Raw genomic sequence first — 22,148 nt, 5'->3', positions numbered from 1 at the left:
ATTTTATAGGATTTTTCTTCAGAAAAGTCGATAGAAATCGATGGGTTCATGCTTATATCCATCAAATTTCTTATGAATGTGCCTCAAGAGACTCTAAATTACAAATTTGACCTCAAATCATCCATTAGTGGACCCTTTTCCTATACACTCAAACCCCGATGGTTTGACACCAACTGTTGTCAAACGAACGGGGTCACTTTTTAGTTTGACATCCCTTTTACACGGAGTTCACACACACTACCAAACGTTTGTTTAGATAGTGTGCGTGAGCGCCGTGTAAAAAGTGACAGTTCGTCACTTTTTAGTTTGACTTTGACCAACCAACAAACTAAAAAAGTGTCAAATGAAAAAGTGACCAACCACCGGGGGTTGAGTGTAGTGGACCCTCTGAAGGGTTTTTGATGAAAAATTCAATAAAATCCCAAATTCTAGCGTGTTTTTGTCTGCAAATCTTTTATTTGGCATATCTAGCATCATTTAAAACAATGTTGACTGACATTGAATTGTCCTTTTTGCCAAAATAAGTGTTTTAAGTTCGACTTCCGAAATCAGCCATGGCCACTAGCATTTTCACAACAAACAGCATTTCAATTTTATGATTGAATTAACTATCCAATCATTTTTTGACTGGTTATTTACCTTCAGTAAGTCGAAATAATGTAAGTTTAATTAACTATACTTAAATAAAGCGAATAACTGCTCATTTTCAAGCAAAAATTAGGGGGGTCCAATATAGGAAAACGAAAATCCAAACTTTTCCAAAAGTGGACCCCTGTTAATTAAACCTTTAAAAATGATGAAAACTGTGTATTCAAGCAAAAGTTTCTCTTAAACATGCAATAAATGCTTGTTGTTATCAACCTTATTGCATATTTTTTCAATTATGAGTATAAATATAGCTGTTTTCATGTTCAAAGTATCAAAAATGCTGAAACCGTAAGAATTTATAATTAATAAAAAACTGTAGTTGATTGTTCTTAACTGAAGCATCATAATCAAAACTTGAAATGATATTTTATAATAATAAATCAATAAAAAAAAAATTTAAAATAAACATGCGTAGTTTTATCAGCAGCTGTATACAAATCTATTGTTTTGTTTCGGTCAACTATTTATGTAATTTATGTGGAAAAATGTGCATCAAAATTACTTTTTTTTATAATTTTGATGTTTATAGTTGCTTTTGATACGTTTTCTTTGACCTTTTTTCAATTGGCTATTTTTCTGCTGAAAAACAAATTACTGATGAAAAAAAAAAGTCAAAATTGTTTAAAAAACTTCAGATTTCATTGTTTTGTACAAAGGGTTATGAAAAAGTACGACAAAAAAAATTCTTTTTTCTTTTTTTTATTTTACATAAAAAAACCAGCAACAGATTGACCGGATACAAATTCTGTCACCACGCAGCATACACTAGGAAGAGGGAGACAAAAACGAGAGAAAGAGAAAAAGAGCACGTTGTCTCGTTCGTGCGGCTGCTTGAGTGGTGCTCATTTTCCGTTCGTTTCGTCTCCGTGTTTACGTTCATCGACCGTCGCCAAGCAATGACGATCATGGTAGGCGTTGTGTAGTTGTGTGTCAGCGATCAAATATCATTCTGGGAAATGATCGCTCAGTTTCAGTGATAGATCCCTTTTCAAGCATTGATCGCTACTTATAGAGAAGATTGTTTTACAACCTTGGGTTTTAAATGTGTTTGTTGTTCTGTTCATTTTAATAGCTGTTTCAGTTCTGCATTTATACTTATCAAATGCTACAAATATTCACGAAAAGCACAATGTCCCGGCTGGGAACCCCTGGTGTTGACTTATAAACAACCGAAATTTGACACCAGGTACCCACCGGTGGCAGGCAGCAGAAACCGCCCGACACATCCGCCATGGCGCCTCGACTCTGCGGGACGCTCGAAAACAACAGGATCTTGCTACCGGAGTTGAGCAAAAGTTGCGTGCGAAACACACATGCGTGCAACGGTGCAATAAATTAGGGTGGCGTACAACAGTCACCGAGGAGAATGCACCGCGAAAAAACAACAACAAAATAACATGTGTCTCTTGATGGTTGATACTGTTTCTTTTTGTTGGTATGTTAATTTGCAGAATGGGGAAAGAATTTGTTTTTTAACAATTAAAGAAAAAAATGTACGGGCAATAAGTTATCTCCCTGCGGTCAACAGTCGTAATTCAACAAATTACGTTGCACTTGATCCCTCGCTCGAAAATCAAATTTCCACCGCATTTTCCAAATTCCAACGGTCCCTTCGTCATCGGTCGAGCGCGCGCGGCGGCGCGGGTTGAAAACAACTCTCCGCCTCAAGTGGACTCCCAATCACATGATTTGCTTTCGCGCGCGAATTTCACCACCACGTTATTATCAGAGCTGCCGACGACGACGACGACGTCATCACATTTTTCGGAACGGATCAATCAACGGATCGATTGGAAATTCCAGATCGTCGCGGGAATGTTAAGCGCGAGCTGCTTGAATCTTGAGGGCGCGCGGAATGAGCGCAATATTTGTGGTCGGAAATGGACTTTCTTTCGTGTTAATGGAAACCGATTTTTGCACGGATCAAAGTATTTTGCAAAAGAACATAGGCTTTTTATTATTATCCTGTATTAATAACACTAGTTTTTGTTTTTTACATAAACCTTTTTGTTCTGTTTATTGTGTCTACCAATTTATCATATATTTTTAATTTTACGGGAAAATAAAACAATGATCAGTTGAAGCTAAAACTGGTGCCAATTAGAAAAAAAAAAACTAAACTGCACAATAACGACAGAACAAAAACCAAGTAAATTGGGAAAGTGCCAATTCGGTAGCATTTCAAAGTTGTTTAATTTTCCCACATTGTTTCTTCCTGCAATGCCAATTGTGATTGTTCATCAACGAGAGTAAGAGGATTAGGACGATTAGTCGTGTGGTTTCATATGTTGTGATTTCCATTATTTATCTCTGTGTGTGTAGTGTTGATTATACAAACAAAAAATCCTAGCTTCTAATCGCTATAGTCTCATGACGCGTGTGTGTTTTTTCGACTAATAGCCAACAATGGTGGAGACAATAATTTGCAATGCATACACCCTTTACGCCGTTTTGAAAACAAATTTATTTGTTCACGGTTCGCACAGCTGGGCGTACAAAATTTTGACCACACTCCAAAGCTCTTATCACTCTAACCTGCCAATTTTCTCCGCCGCACTACTTTTCAAAGTACTTGGAACAGTTGGGAAACCGTTTCGCGTCGTAGTTGGGATCTTTGGCTAACCGTTCGCGCACGCTGGCCCGCATCGCCTCGCAGTACGAGCTGTGCAGGGCCGCGTCGTCCGCTATCGTGCTGGAAAACTCATTCAAGCTGGCCGGGAAACCTCCGGCGACTCCGCTTCCACCGGCGGCGGCCACAGCAGATGCCGGTACCACGGTGGCCGGATTGATGGCCGCGCCGTGAAACGCTTCCCGAACGTTGTCCGCAATCAGCGAGGGAACGTCCGACGGGGGTTTCGTTTCGGCTATCAGCTTGCGGCGCTTGGACGACATCCCGGAGATGTACGCGTCCGTGAAGGGTCCCTGGGGGTTCTGGTGAAAAAAACAGAAGAAAGAAGCGCTGCAACACAAAGCTCCGAAAGCGATCATTCAACCATTCAGCCTACCTGTCGTCTTTGGCGGGCAATGTCCCGGGTGATGACCGGAAGCCAGTTCTGCGGCAAATGGGCGTGCCACTGTTCGGAACCGACCGCCACCGAGGGCAGGTCCTCTTCGTCGGCCAGTGGCGGTGGAACCTGGGGGTCAACAATCGCCAGCGGAACGGTCATCGTTACGTCGTCACTGTTGGTGGTGGTGCGTGCGGGAGCGGAAGCCGGTGGAGCGGTCGTCGGAGGAGCTGATGGAGCGGCCGCCAGTACGCGCACCGTCGACGGTGTCGATCCGGACGTGACGGGGCCAGCCGAAATGACGATCGCGGCGCACTGGTCCAGGTTGACGATGTTGGGCGGTTCGATGGAGATGGAAATTTCCGCAATGTCCGACACGAGCTCCGGCGTGGTCGAGGATTCCGTGTCGTCCACCTCCATGGGCTGTTGAAGAGAGAGAGAGAGACAGTTGATCCAAGGTTGTATGATTGTGGTTCAAAAACGATATTTGCATCGTTATTGCACTGCCGTTCTACGCATTATTGTCCCATATTCAAAAAAGGGCAACTGAGAAAAACGCGATTGAAATTTTTAACCGATTTCTGTGTTTCTACGCATAACTGTCCCGGGGGTCCCTATTCGCCCCAATTGTCTCTAATCACCCTGGGTAACATTTGATCACCCTTATTTGTAATTCTCTTGCTAAACACCTGGTAAACATGACAAAATGATTCGTAAAACTGTTGATTCCGTGATGGAAAATACTTGGTGGAACAATTATTATGCGTAGAAATGCAACGGTGATATGTTTTAAGCTAAGTACGAAGATCGGAAGGAACGATGTCAAGAAAAGTTTAGCAGTCATATTCTGACCCCCCAAAAACAGTAGAGAGTTTTAACGCGTTTAACGGTGCGCGCGCTCATAGTTCTTTGGGGGAAAATTAAAAAATTTAAAATATTTTAAAGAAATCTAAAATCTAAAACAAAACTAAAAAGTTAATTCTAAAATTGATTTAAAAACTTAAGAAATCAATAATTTAAAATTTCCGAAAGTAGGAAAACGAAAATCAGAAATTCTAAAATTTCAAAAAAAAAACTCAAACTTTAAAACATTAGAATTCAAAAATCTGTGATTTTAAATCCCTAAGAACACCGAATAAAAAAAATTAGAATTCTAGAATTCAAATTTACAAATAAAAATCTTTATTTTCAAACACTTGAAAATATGATTCTTCAATTCTCAGATTCTTAAATACCGAAATTCGCAACGTTCTAATATTTTGAGAAAGATACAAATTTCGTGATATTATTATCCAAAGCGAAATTTTTACAAGCTTCTGAAATATGTTTTTTTTTAAATAGGTATTTGAAGATTAATTGCTGTAATTTCTGAATTAGGGAAATATATTTGTTGTGCTTTCTAGTCAGAAATTTACCAACAAACTCAACGATTTTTTTTACATGGCAGCTGCGGGTTTATTTGCATCAGATTTGTTATCTCTGTTTAGCAAAAGTTTTTTTTGTCATGCGACTTCTGTTTTTTTTTTTGACTGGCCTCCCGATATGTCTGGCAACATATTTCGCGGGGCTGTGACAGCTCGAGCTCGATCATAGTTTGCATCAGGATACTGTGACTTCTTTATTTTTGAGATAAATTGTAAATATTGTTTTACTGAGCCTAGAAAGCCTTATAACAAATTTCTATGTTTCTGCTTTTTAAAGCTTATAGAATTTCAACTGGTTTAATTAAAAAAATCAGGCAAACAATTTTTGAACCTTAATTTTTTTTAATTATCAAATTTTGCATATTTGTAATTTTGAATTATGCAATTCTCCACGAAATCGGCCGATTTCACGCATGTTGATTTATTGGAGTTTTTTGGCTGAAAATTTCAGGGGGCCCATGGTCAAAACAAAATTGGAACACGGAAAAATATTTTTTACCGATTTTTTTCATAACTTTTTTCACAAAATATTCAATTTCCAAAAAATCATACATTTCATTTTTGATTTTTTTTGGTATGTTTCTGGGAACAAAAAAAATGCATCTTTTGAATTGTGTTTTTTTGGAAAAATATAAATTTTACTCGAAATATTTTTTTTTTGGTTTAGTAACTAAACTGTTTTTCTATAAAATTAAATTTACAATCGAAAAGTACTAACAGATTATTTAATAAAACTCACAATTTTCAAGATATAGCTACTGAATGTTTAATTTTATCTGTTTTTTAAGTTTTTCGATTTATTAAAATAGTGTTCATGATTGCCCACCTCCAAAAATATTTTTTTTGAAAAGGTTGGAAAAAAATCCAATAAAATTGCCTAAGAGACAACAAAGATTGATTTTTTTTAAATTAAATTTGAATCAAATCTAACATCTTAAAAGGAGGTTATATTGAAACCTTTTTGGAATTGAAAAAATATTTTTATTTCGAAAAGATCATTGTGTCTTTTATAGAAAAAAAAAATCTGAAAAAAATCGGCAAGTCTGATATGAATTTTGCAGTTAGACGATAAAACATGTCACAAAATCGCATATAAACGACGATTTAACAACATTAAAGAAGGGCTCATACGAGCACTTTCAGCTCAAATCAGGAATTTTTGTGGTACTTTTGTACCCGACCCTCTCCGATTTCAATGAAACTTTGTAGACATGTTATCTTGGGCCTATATAAGCCATTTTTGTGTATATGGAGCCAATAGTACTCGAAAATAACATTTGAGAAGGGCGTTAGATATGAGCAATTCTCTACGAAATCGGTCTTTTTTCTTCAATTTTAATTTTTGTATTTTTTAATCCGACTGAAACTTTTTTGGTGCCTTCGGTATGCCCAAAGAAGCCATTTTGCATCATTAGTTTGTCCATATAATTTTCCATACAAATTTGGCAGCTGTCCATACAAAAATGATGTATGAAAATTCAAAAATCTGTATCTTTTGAAGGAATTTTTGATCGATTTGGTGTCTTCGGCAAAGTTGTAGGTATGGATACGGACTACACTGGAAAAAATAATACACGGTAAAAAAATTGGTGATTTTTTATTTAACTTTTATCACTAAAACTTGATTTACAAAAACACTATTTTTAATTTTTTTATTTTTTGATATGTTTTAGAGGACATAAAATGCCAACTTTTCAGAAATTTCAGGTTGTGCAAAAATCATTGACCGAGTTATGAATTTTTAATCAATACTGATTTTTCAAAAATCGAAATTTTGGTCGTAAAATTTTCAACTTCATTTTTCGATGTAAAATCAAATTTGCAATCAAAAAGTACTTTAGTGAAATTTTGATAAAGTGCACCGTTTTCAAGTTATAGCCATATTTAAGTGACTTTTTGAAAATAGTCGCAGTTTTTATTTTTAAAATTAGTGCACATGTTTGCCCAGTTTTGAAAAAATATTTTGGAAAAGCTGAGAAAATTCTCTATATTTTGCTTATTCGGACTTTGTTGATACGACCTTTAGTTGCTGAGATATTGCAATGCAAAGGTTTAAAAACAGGAAAATTGATGTTTTCTAAGTTTCACCCAAACAACCCACCATTTTCTATCGTCAATATCTCAGCAACTAATGGTCCGATTTTCAATGTTAATATATGAAACAATTGTGAAATTTTCCGATCTTTTCGAAAAATATTTTCAAAATTTTCAAATCAAGACTAACATTTTAAAAGGGCGTAATATTGAATGTTTGGCCTTTTTGAAATGTTAGTCTTGATTTGAAATTTTGAAAATATTTTTTTCGAAAAGATCGGAAAATTTCACAAATGTTTCATATATTAACATTGAAAATCGGATCATTAGTTGCTAAGATATTGACGATAGAAAATGGTGGGTTGTTTGGGTGAGACTTAGAAATCATCAATTTTCCTGTTTTTAAACCTTTGCATTGCAATATCTCAGCAACTAAAGGTCGTATCAACAAAGTCCGAATAAGCAAAATATAGAGAATTTTCTCAGCTTTTCAAAAATATTTTTTCAAAACTGGGCAAACATGTGCACTAATTTAAAAATGAAAACTGCGACTATTTTCAAAAAGTCACTTAAATATGGCTATAACTTGAAAACGGTGCACTTTATCAAAATTTCACTAAAGTACTTTTGATTGCAAATTTAATTTTACATCGAAAATGAAGTTGAAAATTTTACGACAAAATTTCGATTTTTGAAAAATCAGTATTGATTAAAAATTCATAACTCGGTCATGATGCACAACCTGAAATTTCTGAAAAGTTGGCATTTTATGTCCTCTAAAACATATCAAAAAAAAAAAATTAAAAATAGTGTTTTTTGTAAATCAAGTTTTAGTGACAAAGTTAAATAAAAAATCACCAAATTTTTTTACCGTGTATTATTTTTCTAGTGTAGTCCGTATCCATACCTACAACTTTGCCGAAGACACCAAATCGATCAAAAATTCCTTCAAAAGATACAGATTTTGAATTTTCATACATCATTTTTGTATGGACAGCTGCCAAATTTGTATGGAAAATTATATGGACAAACTAATGATGCAAAATGGCTTCTTTGGGCATACCGAAGGCACCAAAAAAGTTTCAGTCGGATTAAAAAATACAAAAAAAATCGAATGACCGAAATCCTAGAGAACTGCTCGTATTTGAATATTTTTGTATTTTGTAATTTAAAAATTACTGTATCTCGAAGCCGTTGCGTCGTATCAAAAAGTGGTCAAAGACAAACTTGTAGGAAATTGGACAGGCTTTCTGAAAAAAATACACTGAAATAAAAATACACGCCAAATCTATGAGATTTTTTGATTTGGGGAAACTTATGGGAAATTGGACGAGCTTTCCGGTAAAAATATTTACGAGACTGAAAAACCAAGTCTGTCATATAGAAATTGCCAAAAACCACCAAAAACCCCATTTTATTCAACATTTTTATTTTTAAAACCGCTGTATCTTCCCAAGGGTTGGACATAGGTCAATGGTCAATATGGAGACTTTTATGTAAAATTGTCTGGAAAATCGATCCCCACTACTGGTTTTTAAAAATTTAGACGTTAAGACCACTTTTCAAAAAAACAGTTTTAATAAATAATTTTTGTATTTTTTTAGGAGAGACATACCATCCTGCATTTTTCGTGAGTCTTTTTGTAACATTTTAGGTTATTTCCTCAAAAATTTTGAACAGAAAAAAAAATCGTGACATCACCTTTAAATTTAAGTTTTAGACTTAAAAATCAAAAAATCTCATTGATGTGGCGTGTATTTTTGTTTCAGTGTATTTTTTCAGAAAGCCCGTTCAATTTCCTACAAGTTTGTCTTAGACCACTTTTTGATACGACGCAACGCCTTCGAGATACAGTAATTTTTAAATTACAAAATACAAAAATATTTAAATACCATGCGCCCTTCTCAAATGTTATTTTCGAGTACTATTGGCTCCATATTCACAAAAATGGCTTATATAGGCCTAGGATAACATGTCTACAAAGTTTCATTGAAATCGGAAAGGGTCGAGTACAAAAGTACCAGAAAAAATCCTGATTTGAGCTGGAATTGCTCATACATTATGTTCAAAAAGGGATACAAACGTGATTGTTTTTGCAATTTAGACTAGTTTTGGAAACGACAAAAACATGATAGTTATTTTTTAAATAAAGAAATTTTAAATACAATTGAGTATTTCACACTGAAATCATAACACAAAGATATCTGTTCCAAATTTAACGTCGTTTGATAACCATATTGCGTGAACGTAGCCCAGTTATGATGAAAATATGGTACTAAGACAAAATCGTTGGACGATAACACTATCGATATCGTTTAACAATGTTGTAAATTGAAAACGTTCGTTTTCCCGTCACGTCATCTCACCCAACTTACACTGGGTCCCCGATTGGCGCCGCTGCTCTGCTCGCCCGGCGGCCGACTCCGAATCACCAAAAACTCCTGAATCTCCTGCTGGTCGTGGTGACCGGAGCGGTCCAGCTGTCGGTGGATCGCCGGCAGAAACAGTCGCAGCAGCTCCGGCGCAACGCTGCTCGTGTCCGGCGTGCCAAACACGGCAATGTTGAACAGCTCCCGCGAGAAAGATTCGGCGTTCGCGGCGCCCACGCCCACCACCAGGATCATGAAGAAACGCCGCACGAACGTGATGAGGAAGCGCAGCAAACGCACCCCAAACTGCTGCGAACTGTCCTCGCGGATCAGGTTCATACAGAACGGGACCGAACGGCGGATCAGGTTCTCGAAGGAGGCCCGCGTGTCGTAGTCCGGTAGGTCGTACCGGGACACGAGCGCGAGGATCGGCTCCAGCTGCTGGATCAGCGCGTTCATGGCCTGCAATTTGAAGGGGGTGGTAAATTGGTCAGCTGCAGGGATTCAGCGACAAACTAGGTCTTACGTTCGGCATGGTGCCCTCGCTGATGGGTTCGCCGTTGAACAGCGTCTGGACGACGTACGTCTGCAGCGAGTCACGTATCCGGTTTAGCGTGTTCGGGTTGGGCACGATCTGCTCAAAGTCGGCCAGCGTGAACTGACTGCCAAACAGGTTGAACGGCAACGATGCCAGCGATTCCGGGGGTGCTGCAAAAGATCGACAGTAAAGTTTTACAAGATTCTAAATGGCGAATGGTGATGACTCACGCGCACTTGGTTGACCGCCGGAAGCCGGAGTCGTACCACTGCTGCTGCTGTTGCTATTGTTTGCGGTGCGCACCGTAATCGTTTCCGGACCGCGGTCACCATTCTCGCGAATGTGATGACTGTTGCATGGGAGGAACCTGCACCCAAAATAAAGGAAAAAAACGGAGAAAGTCAAAACCTCGGGGGTTCATCCTTGGTTGAGCGTGGGACCTGTCAAACCTGTCGAACGAGGACAGCATGTTGGCCGGAATGGGGCGCACCTGGCGGATGTGCGCCGGCGGAATGCTGTGCACGTGGGGCCGCGCCGTCGATCGCGTCTGGGTGGACGTCGTCGGCAGCGTGACCGTCGCGAATCGGGACTGCGTGCCGTCGTTGCCGCCGCTGTTGGTGTTGGTCGAAGTGTTGTTGGTCATCGTGGGGTTCGGCTGGGGCCCACCAGCGCCTCCACTCGCACCCGTTGATGCCGTTGTCGTTGCTGCTGCTGCAGTGCCACTTCCCGAAGAGGCGGCGGCTGCGGCGGCGGCACCACTGGCTGGAGGATTTCCACCGGCGTTGATCTGGACGTGGATGTCGGCGTGGATTGGGGCGGCGTTTACAACGGCCTGGATTAGGCGAGCCATTTGCATTTGGGCGTTGTTGTTGTTGCTGGCATTGGTGGCAGATGCGTTGGTGGCTGAAAGTAGGATTGAGAGGTTTTATCAAAATTTGAACTATGCACGGGCATTTAATTTAGGTATTGCTCTTGAGAAGCAACACTGCTGCTGTTAAACGGTCAGTACGTTGGTCCTAAGAATAAGCACTAACAGGGTGTAAAATAGATTTGCTTATTAGAATATTTCGCTCAGGGTTGGCGTTTAATCGAGTAATTTGACTAAGCAATTCAATTTAAAATTTTACGAAAACTGGAAGTGACTTTTATTTGTATTATTTATTTACTTGGCTAAGGCCGTCTCCACGTCTGGGGTGCAAGTCAATTTTTTTTTTCAAAAATGTCGAAAACAAACCAGGTATCAAATTTGATCTCACGTTCATCTGTAGACGAAAACATCTGTCGGTACCAGTCGGGTACTCATTTTCTAGTACCCAACAAGTACCGGTAAGCCTGGACTCTGGAGCAATGTTTAATGTGCGTGTTTTGGGAAATTTTTGGATTACTGCGTATGTTGATAGGAGCAACATTAACAAAAAGTTTTAAATTCTAAAAAAATAATAAATTAAAAAAATAACAAAAACAGAAAAATTAATTAAAAAAATAAAGATGAAAAAATTCAAAAAAAAAATACAGTACTTGTTTGGTAACTAGGCTGCTTTTTAACGAGTTGTAGCCTACCTTAAACAAGCAGACAAACGTCAAAAAACCAAAATAAACCGAAATGACCGAGGGGTTGGTGGATGCAAAAATCAAGTTCAATGGTTAAAAAAAACTTTTAAAAAGCTTTCATTAAATTTCAAGTCACAACTAAAAAAGAGAAGTAACTTGAGAATTTGAAGTTTGAGATTGCAAAAAAAATGTCCACGTGGTTTGTGGATGGTCTATAATAAACATCGACAATTTTCATAAATTCAAAAAAAAATTAAATCAACCCAAAAATGCAAACAATGATTGTAAACACAGGGGAATTAATTTTTACTTTATTTTTTATGATTGCATTACAATTTTTATTGAAATTTTTAAGTTTTTTGAAAAAAAAAATCTTTTTCAGATTTTTCGGGTCAACTTTGAAGGGGGCAAATTTCATTTTAGTTTAAACTTTTTTTAAATTAAATTTTTTTCATGGTTTATGTGCAACGGCAAACACTGTTTTTAATATTATTGTAATTTTTGTGAAATTAACTTTGATTTTTTCCACCTTTTTTTTATTTTTTTTTAATATAAAAAATGAAAATTTTCAGCAACTGCCTTATTTTGTTTTAGAGCAATTCCAGCTCAAATCAGGAATTTTTCTGGTACTTTTGTACCAGACCCTCTCCAATTTGAAACTTTGTAGACATGTCATCCTAGACCTATATAAGCCATTTTTGTGTAAATGGAGCCAATAGGCAAACTTATGGAAAATTGGACGAGCTTATTGGTAAAAATATTTACGAGACTGAAAAACCAAGTCTGTCATATAGAAATTTCCAAATCCACCAAAAACCCCATTTTATTCAACATTTTTATTTTTAAAACCGCTGTATCTTCGCAAGGATTGGACTTAGGACAATGGTCAATATGGAGACTTTTATCAAAATTATCTGGGCAATCGATTTATGAAAATTTCGACGTTTAGACCACTTTTCAAAAAAACAGTTTTAGTAAATGATTTTTGTATTTTTTTAGGAAAGACATATCATCCTGCATTTTTCGTGAGTCTTTTTGTAACATCTTAGGCTATTTCCTCAAAATTTTTGAACGAAGAAAAATCGTGACATCACCTTTAAATTTAAGTTTTAGACTTAAAAATCAAAAAATCTCTTAGAAGTGGCATGTATGTTTGTTTCAGTGTATTTTTTTTCGGAAAGCTCGTCCAATTTCCTACAAGTTTGTCTGTGACCACTTTTTGATACGACGCAACGGCTTCGAAATACAGTAATTTTTAAATTGCAAAATACAAAATTATTTAAATACCTTACACCCTTCTCAAATGTTATTTTTGAGTACTATTACAGGGTTGTTACGGTATAGTCGAGAAAAAAAATCCGCGCCAAATCCGCGCCGACCTAAAATCCGAAACCGCGCAAAATCTACGCCATATAAAAACATATCGCGACCAACATTTAATTTTTTTTATTTTTTAATGAAGAAAAACTAATTCAGAAAGTATTTGATTAAAAAAAAACTCGTTTTAAGTTTAAAGGCTCCAAAAGAATGAAAGCAATAAATCCAAGGGTCATGAAAAAGAAATCTTCAAAATAGAAAATACCATATTTAAAAACCTAAAAATTTAACTTCAAAAATATAACCCCAAAATTAAATCAAATTCTAAAATCATAATATGATAAAATTTTAAATTTTGAAAGTCTAAATATTCAAAATCTAAGAATTTTTATACAGTTTTTAATTTAAAATCCTCGCTAAAATTTCACTCCGAAAGAAATTTAATTCCCGATATTTAAAATAATTTCATCTCATAATTTCAAAATCTCCTACATAAAATAGGACTCCAAAAATTGTGGAATTCAAGAATTTAAGAATTTAAGAACTAAGAAATTTAAAATAAAAACATTTAAGAATTTTAAAATTTTAGAATTTTGGAATTTAAGAATTAAAGAATTTAGGACTTTAGAATTTGAGAATTTTATAATTTTAGAATTTATAAGCTTAAGGATACTAAAATCATTTTAGATTTGAGAATTTTTTATCTATATTATTTTGAATTTGATATTTTTTAGTTTTTTAATTTTGATTTTTTTTTAAATCTTCAAATTTTCGATTACCCAAATTTTTGGTATTTTGAATTTCAGATTGCTAAAATTTCGAAATATCAGATTTTTTTAATTACGATTTTAGAAATTTCGAAAAAAAATAATATGCATTTTGATTTTTTTGTTATTATAAAGACCCTAAAAACATTTTTTTCGAATTTTTGAATTTCTGAAGCTTTGAATTTGGAATGTTCTGATCTTTTCATTTTCGCCAAGAATGTTTAAATTTAGAAAAAAAATATTTCTACTGATTAAATTCCTTTCCTAAATTCGTAAGTGGAGGCCAGCTTCTGTTACGTCCAATCAAACTCATATTTGGCGTCCATCAGAACAAGCCCCAATAATAGTTTTTGTTACACATTCTAATGTCTATATCTTCGGGAAAAGTTTGTAATATTTGATTTACAAAATTAAAAATTGAATAAATCCAGTATAAAATTAAAAATAAATAAGGTTAAAAATCATTACTTAAAACTCAAAAGAAATTAAATATTCAGAGCCGGAGATGTTTTGCGCCTGAGCAAAATTAGCCAGCAAATCCGCGCCAGATCCGCGCGAAACGCGCCGTCCGTAACAACCCTGCTATTGGCTCCATATACACAAAAATGGCTCATATAGGCCTAGGATAACATGTCTACAAAGTTTCATTGAAATCGGAGAGGGTCGGGTACAAAAGTACTAGAAGAAATCCTGATTTGAGCTGAAATTGCTACGTTAAAATTTTAAAATTTTGTGTATTGTTTTTTCTGAAATTAATATAAATTTTTTTTAATTCTTAAATTTTTAAAAGTTTTTGGCGATTTTTCAGTACATGATTCGGGTTTTTCCGTGCATTGCTCCATTTTAAACGGTAGCAAACCGACACAGAACCGGGTAGCAAAGTGAAATCCCGCTGAACTGAGATCATAATTTGCTACTGTGGTGCGTGTTTGATGTTTGCCCCCTGCCGTGGAGGCGACCTAAAACATTGTGGAGGCCTTCCTTTTGCTTATGGGTCAATCATACAAGTCTTCATACAATTCTGGCAGCATTCCATAGGTACTTCTTTGCTAAGAGGGAAGGCTTCTTATGTTTGAGCAAAATAAAAGATACAAAAATACTCTTATGGCTTCGTCCGATTTTGTAGGGAATGCTCTCTGGTTTGAACAATGCAATTGCAAGAATTGACGGCTGTATTTGTTAATTTGCCTTTTGTTGTGTTGGTAAGAAATAAATATGATGTTGTTTGCATAAATTGCTTCTTACTTGAAAAGCTAAATTTGGATGAAGCAGTGTTTGTTAGAAATACCTAAATAACTAATTGAAAAGCAAAAAGCAACTCAAAATAAAAACAAAACGAAAAAAAATTACAACAGAAATTAACGAAATGAACGCAATCGACTCGAAACCTAGGTCCAAACCGAACGACAAACGAACGAACGTAAACATACAGTTAGGGGCGGATGACCGTCGTTCGGGGGAGCTCCCCGAGCTGACCGAGTCTGACTCACTGGTCGTCCGCGAAGTGTTGGTGGAAGACGGGGAGGAGGAGGACGCTGGCGTTGGCCGCTGGTCGTCGTTGTTGGTGGTTGGTGGTGTCGTCGTCGCGGTCGAGGCCGTCGCGGAGGAAGAGCGGCTTGCGCTGCTGCTCCGGCCCGGCGGCGCCCTCGAACCGTCTACAGAAAACAATAACAATTGAGGGGGGAAAATAAAACATAAGGGAGGATGTTCGTTTGGTGGTCGCGGTTGCGGTCGCTAACCTGGCGCTCCCATCGTCTGGACCAGGCTCTGCACACGTCTAACGGTCTGGGGGTCGTACAGGGGAATATAGACGCGGGTCACCACGTCGTCCGGAAGTTCCGACAGTGGAATGACGCGGCGTGCGGACTGACCTTGCGGTTGCGCTGTGGCGGTGGTGGGTGCGTTTGCTCCCGTGTTTGCGGTGCCCGTTGCTGGACCTGCAGCAGCCGCTGATCCCGTGGTGGGGCGGTTCTGAGTGCTGACCGGAATCAACGGTGGCATCGTAAGGGGTCCACCGGGTGCTGAACCGGGCATTCCGGGAATCGAAAGGTTGATGATCTGTGCGTTGATGTTGTTGTTGCCGACCTCCGGGTTGTTGTTGTTGTGGGTGGCTCGCAGCAGGTTCGCCAAGTTGATGTTGTTCTACGATAAAGATGGTTAATTAGCATTGAAAAGATTAAACCATAGACACAGCCAACTTACCGGAACGGCTGCAATTCCGGAGCTAACAAACGCCGACTGCTCGACCAGAATCGGCCGGCAGCACAAATGACGGGGCGCTGCGGTCTGCAGGTCCAACATCAGGTCACTGATGGCGTGCTGGGCATGGGACATGTAGTGCAGGGCTTCCGAAATGCGGTCAAACACGCGTTGGGCATTCTCACGGATAGCGGCGTCCCTCTCCTCGTACGTCGGATCATTTTGCAGTATATCGTAGTACTGCTGCAGGAACGGTTCCATGCGTCGCTGGACGACCCGCATCTGTTGGACCACTTCGGCCAACGTTTGCGTGCTTGTGGTTTGGTTCCGCGAAGATCCACTGCCGCTGCCTCCGCCACTTGCTCCACCGGCACCGGGTCGTGCCTGCCGTCTCGAATCGGCACTCGACTCCGACGTGCTGGAAGACGTCGACGAGCTGCCCGAAGAAGCGCCCGAACTTTCCTGGGCCGGCGTGGCCGTTGCGCTCGTGTTCGGTGGCGTTACGATGGCCGAATCGGGAATCGTACCGAAAACCTGCACCGACGGGTTGAGCGTGTCCTGCTGCTGCTGAACCGTCACGTTCGAGATGCCATTCTGACGGAACGCTGCCGAAACTGCACCCTGGAAGGCCTGCACAAAGTTCTGCATCTGGTTCGGCGGGATGTCCACGTCTCCAACCGCGCTGATGCCCACCTCAAACACCGTCGATTCCATCGTCTGCTGGGACAGAATGTCCATCGCCGTGTTGTTCAACCCGCGTTCCGGCGTCTCCAAATAGCTGATTATGTTGTCCACACACTGCAGCATGTGACGGGCCACGGTAATCCGGTTCATGCAGAGCGTCGACGACGGACTCACGGTCGGAATTTGCGGAGGAGTTTGCTACGAAAAAAAAAAACAAATTCAATTGCCACAATCCCACAATCCCCAAAAAAAAAAAAAAAACGCATCCTCACCGTGGCATTCACGTTCAGCGGAATCGACGTCATCGAGCCAAAGTACATCGTGTTGAAATCGTCCAGCCCGCGGAAGATCTGGCCCCGGGAGGCGCCATTGTCGCTGCTGCGGGAGCGCCTCGCCGAAGCTCGTGCCCCCTCGTCGGACAGGCTGCTGGAACCGACGCCGCCGCTGGTGCTGCTGCTCGAGCCACGGGCCGACGGTGGGGCGCGCTGAACCAGGTGGACCACCTTCCCGTTCACGTCGTACTCCTTCAGGGCCTTGTCGTCGCTCAGCACGCGGCCACAGTAGATGAGCCGCTGCATGTCCACCGCCACGTTGATCTTTTCGGCGATGTGCTCCTTGAACTGGCGCACCGTAATCTGGATGCGGGTGGGAGGAGGGGGAATTTATTTATATTTTTTTTTGTTTTTAATTTTTAGATTTTATTGTTCTATTAGGCTGGTACAAGATTTATTTAAAGCTTTCGTTTTTTAAAATTTTCAAGTTTGTAGCAATAAAATTATATCATTGCTGTTTAAAATTGCAAAAAAAATGCGTTTAAAGGTATTTTGGGAAACGAAAAATTACCGCATAAATTTTTTGACTTAAATGTTGGTGAGTGAGTTATTTCCTTTAGATTTTTAGATAATATTTTTTTTTTCTTTTTTTCTGAGTAAGAACACTATTTTAAACCAAACTGCATAATCTACTCAAAAGTGATGGAAATGCATATGGGTCATTTATGCGAACAGGGGCAGTGTAGTCCACATAACAAAAAAACAGACTATAACCGACTAAAAACTAAAACAAATCGAATGATCGAGGAGCTAGTAGACGAAAAAAGCAAGATCAGCATTATTTTTTTGTTTTTATATGCCATATAAACTGCCCATGTTTACAAAACTGTCCCATATACAAAAAACAGCAAGCTGAGAAAAACGCAAGGAAAATTTGTTCCACATTTGTTAAGTTTTCACTAAACCCCTGGATTTCCTCCTGATTTCTAGAACAAAGTCAAGCAAAACATGGTAATAGGCCCGAAGCCGAAGTGTAAACAAAGAATCTATCCTGCTCGTTTCTAATGTAAACATCAACTGACGTGAGCAGGATAGACTCTTTGTTTACACTTTGGCTTCGCCCCTTTTTACAATGTTTTGCTTCAAGTACTGGATGTTATAGGCTTTTCGAAAGATCACAAGAGTATAATGTCTTGTTTACCTATAGGGACGTGGCGTTACATCGTGCTGTCATCTGTTTTTTTTTAAGTGCAAGAGTGGAAAAGTGCTGAGTCATCGTCTAAAATAGACGGCGTGCTATCTCGCCACGCAAAATTAAGTCGATAAAGTAGGCGGTTTCGATGGAGAAAAGGTGGTAAACGTCGTCTAAAAATAACGACGCCATCCCCCTATTGTATAGAAAGACCCCTAAAGCTTTATGTAAATTTGTGTGTACAACGATAAAAAAATTCAATTAAAAATAATTTCTGATCACTTTTTTAATTTTAATGCAATAAAAAGGCAATATTTCTAGAGTATTTTAGGTCCTATAATCATATGAAAGACAATAGCTTATAGGTCCTTTTAAAAAACTCATTTAAAATTGTTGAACAATATCACAAATTTAAGCGAAATTTCAGGACCCAATTATTAGAACTTCTGAAATCGATTGAAGAATTTGGGAGTTTTTTTTTTTGAAAAGGCACAGAGCAATTCCAGCCCAAAACAGGATTTTTTTAGGAACTTTTTTCTTGACCCTCTCCGATTTCAATGAAACTTTGTAGACATGTTATCCTAGGCATATACAAGCCATTTTTGTGTATATGGAGCCAGTTACACTCGATAATGACATTTGAGAAGGGCGTAAGTGTTTTAAATATTTTTGTATTTCGTAATTTAAATATTTCTGTATCTCGAAGCCGTTGCATCGTATCAAAATGTGGTCGAAGACAAACTTGTAGGAAATTTGACGGGCTTTCCGAAAAAAATACACTGAAAGAAAAATACATGCCACTTTTATGAGATTTTTTGATTTTCAAGTTTAAAAGTCAAATTTGAAGGTGAGCCCACGATTTTTTTTCGTCCAAAATTTTTGTGAAAATAGCCTAAGATGTTACAAAAAGACTCACGAAAAATGCAGGATGGAGCAACTCACCTAAAAAATTACAAAAATCATTTACTGAAACTGATTTTTGAAAAGTGCTCTAAACGTCAAAATTTTCAAAAACCGAACACGAGAGTCGATTCTTTAGACAATTTTACATAAAAGTCTCCATATTGACCATGGTCCTAAGTCCAATCCTTGTGAAGTTACAGCGGTTTTAAAAATAAAAATGTTGAAAAAATAGGTTTTTTGATGGTTTTTGGCTATTTCTATATGACAGACTTGATTTTTCAGTCTCGAAAATATTTTTAACGGAAAGCTCGTCCGATTTCCCATAAGTTTGTCTTTGACCACATTTCAAATGGATGTATGAGCTTACAGATATAAGCTAATTAACTATCCAGGTTACTATACTACACTGAAAAAATATTATGTTTTCAGTTATGAGCAATGTGATTAGCTTATATCTGTAAGCCTATACATCCAATTGAAATGTGGTCAAAGGCAAACTTATGGGAAATTGGACGAGCTTTCCGGTAAAAATATTTTCGAGACTGAAAAATCAAGTCTGTCATACAGAAATAACGAAAAACCACCAAAAAACCTTCTTTTTCAACATTTTTATTTTTAAAACCGATGTTACTTCACAAGGATTGGACTTAGGACAATGGTCAATATGAAGACTTTTATGTAAAATTGCCTAGAAAATCGACTCTCGTGTTCGGATTTTGAAAATTTTGATGTTTAGAGCACTTTTGAAAAAAACAGTTTCAGTAAATTATTTTTGTATTTTTTTAAGTGAGTTGCTCCATCCTGCATTTTTCGTGAGTCTTTTCGTAACATCTTAGGCTATTTTCACAAAAATTTTGAACAAAAAAAATCGTGGGCTTATTCTCAAATCTGACTTTTAAACTTAAAAATCAAAAAATCTCATAAAAGTGGAGTGTATTTTTTTCGGAAAGCCCGTCAAATTTCCTACAAGTTTGTCTTCGACCACATTTTGATACGATGCAACGGCTTCGAGATACAGAAATATTTAAATTACGAAATACAAAAATATTTAAAACACTTACGCCCTTCTCAAATGTCATTATCGAGTGTAACTGGCTCCATATACACAAAAATGGCTTATATATGCCTAAGATAACATGTCAACAAAGTTTCATTGAAATCGGATCGGGTCGGGTACAACCGATTCCCTATTTGACATGGAATTGCTCTACAATAAACCATATTTTTATTTTTTGCTTATTGGTTCAGGAGTATTGAAAAACACCAAAAAGCAAAAACTGAAAATTTGGTTTATTAGACCTTAACAAAAAACTCCTGAATTTCACTTTTTTGAACATGGGAAATTATTCCTAGAACGACAGTAAACCACTAAACAAAAAAAAAAATGGCTACTTTCATCATGGCTTTAATCGGATTCCTTCTGAAAGCTCTCTAGACCAGCACGGATTGTAACGTTTTATAACGATAAAATAGTTTTTAAAACATTTCTAGAGTTTTTTTTTTTCAAAAGGACTCATAAACATATAAAAGGCAATACCTTATAGCTCGGGTGAGTTTTCAAAAAGTCGTAAGAGCCACCGTGACCTCTGACACTTATTTTTGTTTTTCTCTTACATGAAACCGCCACCCAAAAAGCAAAAACTGAAAATTTGGTTTATTGGACCTTATAAAAAAAACCTCAGAAGTCAACAAAACAAACAAAATGTAGTTGGAGAGGCCAGCTATTGTTTGACTATTTTAATTTTATGGAAAAGTTAGAACTAGCCAAAGAATTTACAAAACAGTTCAAACCAAGTTCAAACTGTTTTCTCTGTTGCTCCAGAAATAAACCCAAAACAAAAGGGCGAATCTATTGTTTATTTCTCTTTCGTGTTGTAACCTGACGGGCGATACCTTTGTTGTGGTTGGATGGGCACAAGTGTGGGGAGCGTAATTTAAGACACATTTTTAAAAGAGCGAAATATGTTTTCTCAATTTTTGATAGCAAAAATAAATAACTTAAAAAATTTCAAATTGTTCTGTACTACAATGCGTTTTACCGGAATACGTGATTAGGTCTAAGACTAAAAAGCCTGAAGTACATAATTCAAAATTGTTCATAATTGATTGTAATTTTTGTTTTCTGTTCAACATTCTATATTATTGAAAAACATATTTTTTGTACTTTGATTATTTTGGGAAAGCTTGTAAAAATGTGGAAAGTTTAGATGCTAAAAATAACTCAGATATATTTGCATATAGGGATGTCCATCAGGCTAATGTTTTTAAATCTAATCTACTCCACATTTTTTAAACCATTCATTAGTCAACCATTCTGGAATCATCTAGAATCGGGTTGATCGGCGTGTGTATTATTTTTTGTTTTCATTTTCATTCTTAGTAGGCGGCGGTTTGACCGATTCCGGATTGCCCCTCACAAAATGTTGCCCCTACTTACATCATCCTCCACGCTGAAGTCATGGTTCTGTGAGTCCAACGTTTTCACCTTGAGGTTTATCATTTCGGCGAGCTGCGAAAATCCGGCGACGGAACAAAATAAACACAATTTTTTTTATTAGATCACACAATTTTGAGCACGACGTATTTTTTAGCTTTTTTTTCCTCTGTCAAAACTCGAGCGCCATCTTTTTTACCACTTTCTAACCTAACAATATTAGATTTTGAGGAAGCAAATTTCACTTTTTCCTGGGTTTAGGAGCAATTTCCCGGAATTACCTTGTGGCGCCTTCACGTCCCGGTCACTTGGCAATGTCCCTTCCCTTCCTCCCGGTTGGCAAACTTTTCACGAATCCAAACTCAACCACCAAGAATCAGCACCACCAATATCGATCACCAACTTGAAGGAACATTCCCAATCGGCAACCCCGAAGAACCACCCACCAAACCAACGCTCGATTCCACTCGATTTATCAACTTCCGGCACCACCGGCGCACTTGCGACACTTTTGACACCTTTGGAACCAGGTGAAACTTCGCTTTTCCACACGGACGAAAAATCCCCGACGACTACGTTTTGCACTCGAGAGAGAAAAACTTTGGCACGCTGCTTCTTGTTTGCGGCTTCTTCTGCTTCTGTTGTCCGCGTTGTCAAAAAAAGTCATCGCTGCATGTGTTGCCAAATGCATCGATCGTGCGCGCAGGGAGGGTAAACTCCGACAGATGTTGGAGAAGGCAGAGTTTGAAATTTTATCTTGATTTGCTTGAATTCGAGTTCTGCGATACGATTTTAGCCAAATTTCAATAAT

At 38.0% G+C, this 22,148-nt stretch overlaps 1 protein-coding gene across 1 annotated transcript; it reads right to left on the bottom strand.

Moving 5' to 3' along the window:
- Nucleotides 1-2,577: 2,577 nt before the first annotated feature.
- Nucleotides 2,578-21,987, bottom strand: LOC6041258 (large proline-rich protein BAG6). The gene is made up of 12 exons (XM_038260448.1): nt 21,619-21,987; nt 21,341-21,412; nt 16,809-17,171; nt 15,856-16,734; nt 15,393-15,795; nt 15,084-15,308; nt 10,459-10,921; nt 10,249-10,385; nt 10,007-10,188; nt 9,487-9,942; nt 3,654-4,076; nt 2,578-3,579 (listed from the first exon to the last, which is right to left on the bottom strand). The coding sequence occupies exons 2-12, from the start codon at nt 21,401-21,403 to the stop codon at nt 3,205-3,207; spliced, it is 3,969 nt and encodes a 1,322-aa protein (XP_038116376.1). The 5' UTR covers nt 21,404-21,412; nt 21,619-21,987; the 3' UTR covers nt 2,578-3,204.
- Between the last annotated feature and the right edge of the window lie 161 nt (nt 21,988-22,148).

The sequence above is a fragment of the Culex quinquefasciatus genome, chromosome 3 (assembly GCF_015732765.1).
Source record: "Culex quinquefasciatus strain JHB chromosome 3, VPISU_Cqui_1.0_pri_paternal, whole genome shotgun sequence".
In the NCBI taxonomy this organism is placed as follows: Eukaryota; Metazoa; Arthropoda; class Insecta; order Diptera; family Culicidae; genus Culex; species Culex quinquefasciatus.
The sequence above is the reverse complement of the archived record's forward strand: the minus strand, read 5'-3'. Positions and strand labels throughout refer to the sequence as shown.

Bases quoted from the DNA above. Each gene is read 5' to 3' on its own strand.
- LOC6041258 (XM_038260448.1), bottom strand. From the start codon at position 21,403: ATGATAAACCTCAAGGTGAAAACGTTGGACTCACAGAACCATGACTTC. The intron at 15,796-15,855 runs GTAAGTTGGCTG...TCTTTATCGTAG, and splicing joins CCGGAATTGCAGCCGTTCCG to AACAACATCAACTTGGCGAA. The intron at 10,922-15,083 runs GTATGTTTACGT...TCCTACTTTCAG, and splicing joins ACGGTCATCCGCCCCTAACT to CCACCAACGCATCTGCCACC.